This window comes from Otolemur garnettii, unplaced genomic scaffold, assembly GCF_000181295.1.
Source record: "Otolemur garnettii isolate 467f Iridium unplaced genomic scaffold, OtoGar3 scaffold00196, whole genome shotgun sequence".
NCBI lineage: Eukaryota > Metazoa > Chordata > Mammalia > Primates > Galagidae > Otolemur > Otolemur garnettii.
In genome coordinates this window covers 2,666,638-2,676,420 of record NW_003852591.1, presented here as the reverse complement: position 1 = coordinate 2,676,420, position 9,783 = coordinate 2,666,638, and the positions used below count along the sequence as shown (strand labels likewise).

At 38.3% G+C, this 9,783-nt stretch overlaps 1 protein-coding gene across 1 annotated transcript in view; it reads right to left on the bottom strand.

Annotated features, from left to right (window-relative positions):
• Positions 1–9,783, bottom strand: part of RBM25 (RNA binding motif protein 25) — a 45,161-nt gene that overhangs the window by 10,805 nt on the left and 24,573 nt on the right. Inside the window, exons 7-10 of the mRNA XM_023507641.1 lie at positions 7,290–7,576; positions 3,355–3,577; positions 3,152–3,241; positions 278–351 (exon numbers count right to left, since the gene is read on the bottom strand). Of these exons, the coding sequence (XP_023363409.1) occupies positions 278–351; positions 3,152–3,241; positions 3,355–3,577; positions 7,290–7,576 (674 nt within the window). The remainder of the gene's footprint in view (positions 1–277; positions 352–3,151; positions 3,242–3,354; positions 3,578–7,289; positions 7,577–9,783) is intronic.

The following is a 9,783-nucleotide window of genomic DNA, read 5'->3' as shown; positions in this document are numbered from 1 at the left end:
ATAAAATACTATCACCCCCGCCCCAAAAGACACATAGAATTGTTGATCCTTTTCTGATAGCTCTATTCCCCATAGAAAAGAGCTTATCAGCTATTTAAAACACATAAACAAAAAAAATTGTGTATCTGATATCAGCTATAGAAATGATCATAAGATAGAATACAAACATTTCTTGCTTTATTATTCTAATTTAACTTGTACTTTTGGGTAGACAAGTAAAAATACATGGAAAAACAAAAAGGGGAGAGCCGAAGTTCATAAAGCAATGCTTCTTTACCTGTAATATTTGGGATCATCTCTATCATCATCATAGTCTTCTAAGAATTCTTTTAGTCTTTTAGCTTCTTTGGCCTTTAAGGAAATGAAGGACAAAGTATGTAAAGTTAACATAAAATTCATTCAGATTTTCTCCTCTCACATTCTTGGAAACATTTTTCCTATTTATACTGCTTAAAACTCTATACTTCTCACATAGTTCATACATTAAGTGTAAATCACCTTAGACATCATTTACCTGGAAAACAAGTTCTAGAACTTACCTTTGAAATGGAAATCATATATATATACTATGCTACAATAAAATTCTCTCTGTATATAATCTTCAAAGTACAGTGATTATTTTCTAATGCAACCTGACTTGAGCAAACCAGGAAACAAAACTGAAGCATATCTTATTAAAAGGACAGATATTTTTAAAATTTCATCGCATAGGTAGATGGTGCTACAAAGAATTAGGAAATGGAGGATTAAAAATTTAAATCACATTCACGACTTGGTCTAAAGGTAATATCTACATAATTTTATTTTTATTTTTTTGTAGAGACAGAGTCTCATTCTATCGTCCTCAGTAGAGTGCTGTGGCATCACACAGCTGACAGCAACCTCCAGCTTCTGGGCTTACCAGGGATCCTCAAACTTTTTAAACAGGGGCCAGGTCACTATCCCTCAGACCGTTAGAGGGCCGGACTGTGGCCCCGGGATGAGTTGGCGGCTAAGCAGCGGCGGCAAAAACACCTGGCAGGCCAGATAAATGTCCTAGGCAGGCTGCATGTGGCCTGCGGGTCGTAGTTTGAGGACGCCTGGCTTAGGCGATCCTCTTGCGTCAGCCTCCCGAGTAGCTGGGATTACAGGCACCCACCACAACACCCAGATATTTTTTTGTTGCAGTTTGGCTGGGGCCAGGTTTGAACCCACCACCCTTGGTATATGGGGCCAGTGCCCTACCCACTGAGCCACAGGCACTGCCCTCATACATAATTTTAAATTGATAGTAAACAAAACATGAAGTTACATAAATCTCTAATTCCTACTGTTGGAATTTCAAAATCAGCAACAATTATATTTAATAATAATTATACACAACTACATTTATTTTTATCTATATCTGTATTATTCCATCTGACCACTACAATATAACAACTTTTTCAAAGCAGAGAGATTTCTTAACATAGTAAAATATTTATATATTTCAGCTAGTTCAAATGCTACCTCTTTTAAAAGACTCTCTCAACCTAACCACCTATCAATAACCAAGATCTTAATCCAAGCAGAATTAGTATTCTTATTCTGTAGTCCCAAAATACCGTGAACACACCTTTAACACACTTTAAGTACACACATACCCTTACAGTAACTAACTTTAATGACTACATTATTCACGTTTCAAATGGGATCATTTAATCATTCCTGTATGTTCAGTAATTAGTATAAAGACAGGATATAATACACACTCAAAATTTACCACATGAGTGCAAGACTGTTAGGCAGCTTACCAATAACAGTACTTACAAATGTCTTTAATTATAAAGTATGAACACCAAGGAAGATTCATAAAATAAAAACAGAATTTAACTACTCTGGTTAGATAAAGGGAGAAACATCCACTTTTTACTTCCTCTATTTGTGTTACTTGATAAGCAAGTAATTTTTTTTAAACAGAGTCTTACTTTGTTGCCCTCAGTAGAGTGCTGCAGCATCACAGCTCACAGCAACCTCAAACTCTTGGGCTCAAGTAATTCTCGTGCCTCAGCCTCCCAAGTAGCTGGGACTATAGGTGCCCACCACAATGCCCACCTATTTTTTGGTTGTGGCCATCATTGTTTGCCGGTCTGGGCTGGATTCGAACCTGCTAGCTCAGGTGTATGCAGCTGGCACCTTAGCTGCCTGAGCCAAAGGCTCTGTGCCCCTTACTAGATTCTTTTTGAAGCTTCCAAACAAAAAATAGGAAAATTTTTTCAAGAAAAGATTGGTTTCAGAATTGCTTCCGGAAAGCAGCATTATTTTAAGAAGCTCACTCCACAACATTGTTAATGACATTTCTTCAAATAATTATATTATTATATTCTTCGTTTTTTCCTCTTTTTTTTTTTTTGAGACAGAGTCTCACTCTATTGTCCTGGCTACAGTGCTGGGCTGTCAGCTCAGTAACCTCAAACTCCAGGCCTCAAGTAGTCCTCTAGCCTCAGCTTCCTTAGTAGCTGAGACCACCGACACCTGCCACCATGCCCAGCTAATTTTTCTATTTTTTTGTAGAGAAAAAGTCTCCCTCTTGTTCAGGGAGGTCTCAAACTTCTGGCCTCGAGTGATTCTCCCATCTCTGCTTTCCACAATTAGAGATTCTTAATAAAAAAATACTCTATGAATTCTGGTGGTGCCTGTGGTTCAGCAGATAGGGAGCTGGCCCCATATATCGAGGGTGGAGGGTTTGAACCTGGCCCCAGCCAATCTGCAACAAAAAATAGCCAGGCGTTGTGGCAAGCGCCTGTAGTCCCAGCTACTTGGGAGGCTGAGGAAAGAAAATCACCTAAGCCCAGGAGTTGGAGGTTGCTGTGAGCTGTGACACCACAACACTCTACCAAAGGCAATACAGTGAGACCCTGTCTCTAAAAAAAAAAAAAATTCTATAAATTCTATCTATATATTGTTTTATGATGAACTTGCAAGAAATTTTTTTTATTTATTGGCAGTGCAAATTTGAAAAAGATTTGGGTGTACTGAAATTTTCTGAAAATTACTTGAAATCCACAAAAATTATCTTCAAATTGAGAAGAAGCTTGTACATTTCAGTTATGGTTACTTGTAGTTAACAGTAAAGATCTTATCTAATTTTTTAACTGAAAATGAATCACTTATTTTTAATCTAGAATTTTACCATTTCTCTTCTTCTTTCCTCTTCTCTTTCAGCTTCTTTCTCATATTCCCGAGTTTTCTTTCGTTCTCTGATTTCCCAATTCTTAAGGCGCTACAAAAGAAATTTTCAAAGCTTCAGAAATTTACATAAATGATCCCACAAAAATTTTGACTAGTAAACTAAGTATACCAAGCTTTGAGAATAAAAACATCTCTTCAACATACCTCTTGATAAGCAGCTTCCTTCTCCCGGAGTTTTCTTTCAAGTTTTCTTCGTTCATATGCATCTTCTTCATCCTCTTCCCGGTCCCGTTTCTTGTCTTTTTCCCTTTCTCGCTCCCGTTCCCTCTCTCGCTCTCTCTCTCGCTCCCGTTCTCTTTCTCGCTCTCGTTCTCGTTCTCTTTCTCTTTCCCGCTCACGTTCCCGTTCTCGATCTCTGCTCTTTTCTCTATGTAAACAAAAAATTTTTAAAATCAATCTGCTGTGTTTTCCTGTGAAGACCAAAGGAAAGGACCACAACATACATTTTTGAAATAATACGCAAACTCACAAGCCAGAATTTAGCATTCAATTTCTGCAGAAATGCAAGCATATCAGAAAGATGTAATCCCAGCCCCAATTTGTGAATTGTTTTCCAAAATCAATGTTAATGCTGTTTAGGTCAGAAAGCAAAACCAAAAAACTGAACACAAATTACAAAGTATTGAAAAACTGAATATTAATTACATGAATGATTAACGAAATACTAAGTAACAGTTGAAAATTTTTACTCCTAGGCAACATTGGTCAAAGCAAAAATTTTCAACTCTATGCACAGCTTCTGTCTTAAAAGCCAGTTTTTACAGAAACTCAGAACATACATGCTAACTGTCCACTGTGTTCTAGACAGATAAATTCCCTGCTATCCCTCTGGATTCTGGGTATTTTTTCTTGATGTTCTTTCATTGAAGTCCTGCATACTGAGAAATCAGCTCCAGAACCATTCTTTTTAGCTCACGGTATATTTATTTGGTCCTATATAGCCTACTGGAATGCCACAGCTTACCTTCTGGCTTTCTATTTATTATGTATTTCTAGCTTCTGGTTATTTTACTTTTTAGGAGGATTTTTTTTTAATTGAGATAGAGTCTCACTATGTTGCCCTCTGTAGAGTGCTACAATATCACAGCTCACAACAACCTCAAACTGTTAGACTTAAACAATTCTGTTGCCTCAGCCTCCCAAGTAGCTGGGACTACAGGCGCCCGGCACAACACCTGGCTATTTTTTTTTTTTTTTTTACTTTGCTGCTATTGTCATTGTTGTTCAACTGACCCAGGCTGGGCTTGAACCTGCCAGCCTCGGTGTATGTGGCCAGCACCTACCCACTGAGCCACCGGCACCACGTAGGAGGCTTATTTTATTTTATTTTTTATTTTTTTGTAGAGCCAGAGTCTTGCTTTATCGCCCTCAGTAGAGTGCCGTGGCGTCACACTGCCCATAGCAACCTCCAACTCCTAGGTTTAGGTGATTCTCTTGCCTCAGCCCCTCGAGTAGCTGGAACTACAGGCGCCTGCCACAACACCCAGCTATTTTTGTGTTGCAGTTTGGCCAGGGTCAGGTTTGAACTTGCCACCCTTGGTATATGGGGCCGGCACCCTACCCACTAAGCCACAGACGCTGCCCAGGAGGCTTTTTTTTATTTAAAAATTTTGTTAATTATTTTGATAAATCATATCAGTCTTGAGTAATACAGCAGAACAAAAATGATAAGGGAGTAGAAAAAAGAGCGGAAAGAAGAAGAGAGAAAAGCTCACTTTTTTTCAAACTAGCTTTAAAAGTATACTACTGTGTTGTGGTTTTCCACATTTGGTCAATTCATCATGTTGCTAAAACTGGAAGTCCAGTGCTCTCAATCCTTAGTGGGCATTAAAATCCTTCCCTTCTACCCTTCTCTGATTCAATAATTATTAAAGATTTATATCTTTAAAATCAACATTTTGTGTGTGTGTGTGTCTAGAATCAACTATTTGGTTGGTCAGATGCAGTGGCATAGACCTATAATCCTAGCAGTATGGGAAACAGAAGCAGGAAGACTGCCCAAGACCAAGAGTTTGAGACTAGCCCAGGCAGTATTGCAAGACCCTATCTCTATTAAACAAACAAACAAACAAAAAAGATCTTTGACCCTGTCTCTAAAAAGAAAAAAAAAAATCAATCTTTTATGGCATATCCATCCATAAACTATATATTGTATGTGTGTATTTTATTTATTTATTTATTTATTTTTGAGACACAGCCTCAAGTTGTCACCCTTGGTAGAGTGCTGTGGCATCATAGCTCACAGCAACCCCCAACTCCTGGGCTCAAGCGATTCTCCTGCCTCTACCTCCCAAGTAGCTGGGACTACAGGCGCCTGCCACAACGCCCAGCTATTTTTTGGTTGCAGCCGTCGTTGTTTGGCTTGCCAGGGCTGGATTCGAACCTTCCAGCTCAGTTGTATGTGGCTGGTGCCTTAACTGCTTGAGCCACAGGCGCCGAGCCATGTATGTGTGTATTTAATTAGGTCCCTGTCATCATTCTACATATGTTCTGCAATTTGACTTGATCACTGAGAATTAACTATTTGAGAACTTTCAATAATCATACAATTCTAATTTACCTGTGGAACATATCAAAATTCTCTTTTTCTCTATGTTTGCCAACAGTATATTCCCTGATGGCCAACATTTAAGATGTTCATTAGTCCTTCACTAGTATTTCTTTGGGGAACTAATAATGCCCCCCTCCCCCCTTTTTTGAGACAGCATCACACTCTGTTGCCCAGGCTGGAGTTCAGTGCTATCATTATAGTTCAACGGAGCCTCCAACTCCTGGGCTCAAGCAATCTTCCTACCTCAGTTTCCTTAGTAGCTGGGCCAGCCATGTACCACCATGCCTAGCTAACTTTTAAATATTTTGTAGAGATGGGGTTTTGCTGTTGTCCAGGCTAGTCTTGAACTCCTAGGCTTTGCCTCAGCCCCCCAAAGTGTTGACGTTATAGGTGTGAGCCATTACACCTACCCAATTTTTCTTTTTTTTCCTATTATACACTACAGATGTCTCAAAGTTGCCATACATAGAGGAAATAGAAGATTGCTGCCAAATATATATTAACGAAATATTCATTATAAAATTTTACAAAATATTCTCTACATTTTGGCCGCCTCTTTGTGGCAGTCCAATAGGCTATAGGACCAAATAAAAATAGGAGCTTTTCAGGAGTGGTGCTGGACCTATATACAAGGCTTCAATGAAAGGGCAAATAGAAAAATTGCCCATAAGCCCAGAAAGACAGCAGGAAATCATAATTCCTAGAGCACAGTTGACAGTTAGCTGGTGTGTCCTAGGTTTCTGTAAAAATTGACTTCATACAAAGGCTGGGGGCTGTGGCTCACACCTGTTATCCCAGCCTTCTGGGAGGTCAAGGGAGGTAGATTGCCTGAGCTCACAGGTTCAAGACAGCCTAACCAAGAACAAGACCCATCTTCTAAAAATAGCCTGGCATTGTGGCAGGAGCCTATAGTCCCAGCTACTCAAGAGGCTGAGGCAAAAGAATCGCTTGAGCCCAAGAGTTTCAGGTTGCTATGAGCTATGATGCCACAGCTCAAAGGTGACAAAGTAAGACTGTCTCCAAAAAAAACAAAAAAACAAAAAAAAACAAACCCCAAAACGGCAGTCTCCTTAGCTCAGTGGGTACAGCGCTGGCCACATACACCCAGGCTGGTGAATTTGAACTGGCCTGGGCCAGCTAAACAACAATGATGACTGCAACAACAAAATAGCTGGGCATTGTGGTGAGCACCTATAGTCCCAGCTACTTGGGAGGCTGAGGCAAGAGAATCATTTAAACCCAAGAATTTGAGGTTGTTATGAGCTGTGACACCACAGCACTCTTAACGAGGGCAACATAGTGAGACTCTGTCTCAAAAAAAAGAAAAACCAACCCAAAAAACAAAAGAAACTTGACTTCACACAGAAGCCAGTTGAAAATTTTTACTTTCACCAATGTTATCCATGTGTGTGATGTTGTTTTATCTCTAAGGACATTCTTTCATGGCATAAATACAAATGGTTTGACAGAGGGCAACCCTAGGGTCCCATTAAAGTTATTAGGGAATAGCAACTTCAAGCCTTCGTACCTTGATCGACTCCGATCCTTATTACGATCTGAGCTCCGTTCTCGATCCCGGTCACGATCTCTCTCTCGATCCCGATCTCGATCTCTCTCTTTTGTCCGGTCACGGTCCCTATCCCGTTCTCGTTCCCGCTCCCGTTCCTTCTCCTTTTCTCGTTCACGTTCTCTTTCCCTTTCTCGTTCCCGTTCTCGCCTTTCTCGTTCCCTTTCACGCTCCCTCTCTCTTTCTCTCCGTTCTTTCTCAATTTCCTGTCTTTCTTTTTCCTTTTTGCCTTTCTCTTCTTCCAGTTTCTAGAAACCAATAAAAGTACTTTTAGAGTTAACTCTGTAGCTCCCGTATTGAGATTTTTCCCGGCGCAATGCCCAATACTGGGAACAAAATACACCAAACCACTGGTACTTTAATATTAACTACTTGTGGTTTTTACTTCATAAATTAAACTGAACCAATCACAATACTAGATAGATTTCGTGCAAAACCGTATACTCTACACAGACTAGGAATCTCCAATCTTGGATGCTGGGAGACTGTGTCAAGTGTGGCTGACCACTCCATGACTATGTAATAACTAAAATGATCATGAGGAATGTGGTGGTTCATAATTCTTTCTATAAATACAATTACATGGTTAAAACTTAATTCTGCCCGGTATGAATTTCCGTAAATTAGTGAGACTACTGATACTAATTATAACCTCAGATTTCCCATTACCTAGAGGTTACTACCTAAGGATTTTTTTAAGGGCAGGTGGGGGAGGACAGTCGGGTCACTATAAGGCAACTAAATGATCTCTCTGCCCACCCTCCGAAAGAAATATAAGCTGAATTCTGTCAATATCTGCCTTCTGATCTACAGAACCATTTACTCCCACCATGACAAGATGGACAGCCCACCAAATACAAAGAGTTCGAAAATCACTCACTTCAAGCAAAATGTACATAACTGCAATTAGTTTCATTAAAAATATTTAAAAGCAATGTATTTATGCCCATTATGCCTGTAAAACAGCAAAAATATATTTACAATGATAAATCCATCCTTGGAAGGAACGATTGTGTATTAACTTACAGATGCTGTGCTAGGACATGGATCGCCAACACTGGATTAACCTTGCCTACAAGCTATGTTTCTGGGAGGAAGAGCAAGTACATGGTTCACAAATAAACCAAATAACAATGTCAGACCAAGTTTGTACCCTGACAGATTACCAGTGTACCACATGGTTTCTACATTAACTCAGGAAAAAAAAATCCACAGGTAGAACAAAACAGAACAAAAACAAAACACATTTGTATCTTTGTTTCCACGTTTTGGTTCACAGGAATGAAATTTAAACTGTAACGATAAAAGTGCATTTTTCTTTTCTCAGTCATGTAAAGCATTTAAAACAACTTTAAAAGGCAATCTTACCTGTTAGATACTCCTTTTCTCTTGCTCAAGGATCAGAGAACTGATAGAGGATTATGAAAGAAAAACTAATGTATGAGAGATCAATATATTCAGCTGCCATGCCTGTCTGTATTAAAAGTAGAAGGCAGGCAGAGCCAACACTGAATACATTGAAACTACAGAAGAAAGAAATAAAAAACGGCAGAAAGAGAACAGAAACTGAAAGCTTTTAAAGGGACAAAAATCTCATTTCTGAAACAGTTCTAATAAATTTTATACTGTAATATGAAGCTAGACTACATAAAACTTACCTCAGTATCATACACTTATAAAGAAATTTGTTTATTTCTGACGTAATACTTACAGATTATTTTAGCTCTTCCAATATTAATTTGTAGAATTCCTCATTTTTTACTCTTGCTTATTCACTGTGCTACTTATTCACTATGTAAGTAACAATCTGTTTTAGACCTCATTTCAAAAGTTTGGTTCTAAGTAAATGAAAAAATAAGCGAATCTAATCCATACTAGATGTTTTTCTAAAAGGTTATATATGAGATTTTATATATATATGTGTGTGTGTGTGTAGATACATATATATATATAGCATATATAAATAAATGTGTATTTTTAAAGAAAGACTGTAGAAAAAGTGAAGTGATCCTAAAAAGATGTAAGAAAGTAATGAAGGACAGATAAAAAAATCATAAATCTTACCTTATTCTCTCTTCAGACTCATCCGTGCTGTAAATGGACGCCCCCTGCCACGCTGATACCCTGACAGTCTGTGGTTATTTAATAAACTCATACCAAAACATGCAAAGGTTCACTGAGCTCATTTTCTGTTACTAGAGTTTCAAACATCCCCTTTAACCATACCACCCAATAAAAAGAATCGGTTTTGGTTTCCATTTTTATTTTTTTATTTTTAAAACACATTTTGAAAATTCAAAACATTCCCCCCAGTGAAATAATTCTAAGGCAGTAAAATGCCTGAAAGATTCTCAAACTCTGAAGCAAATAGATTTTAAATTAGTGTTGAAAAGCATGATTTCCTCAGAATTTACCAATAACATAATAGGGTTTAACAAATAAATAAAAATAAAAA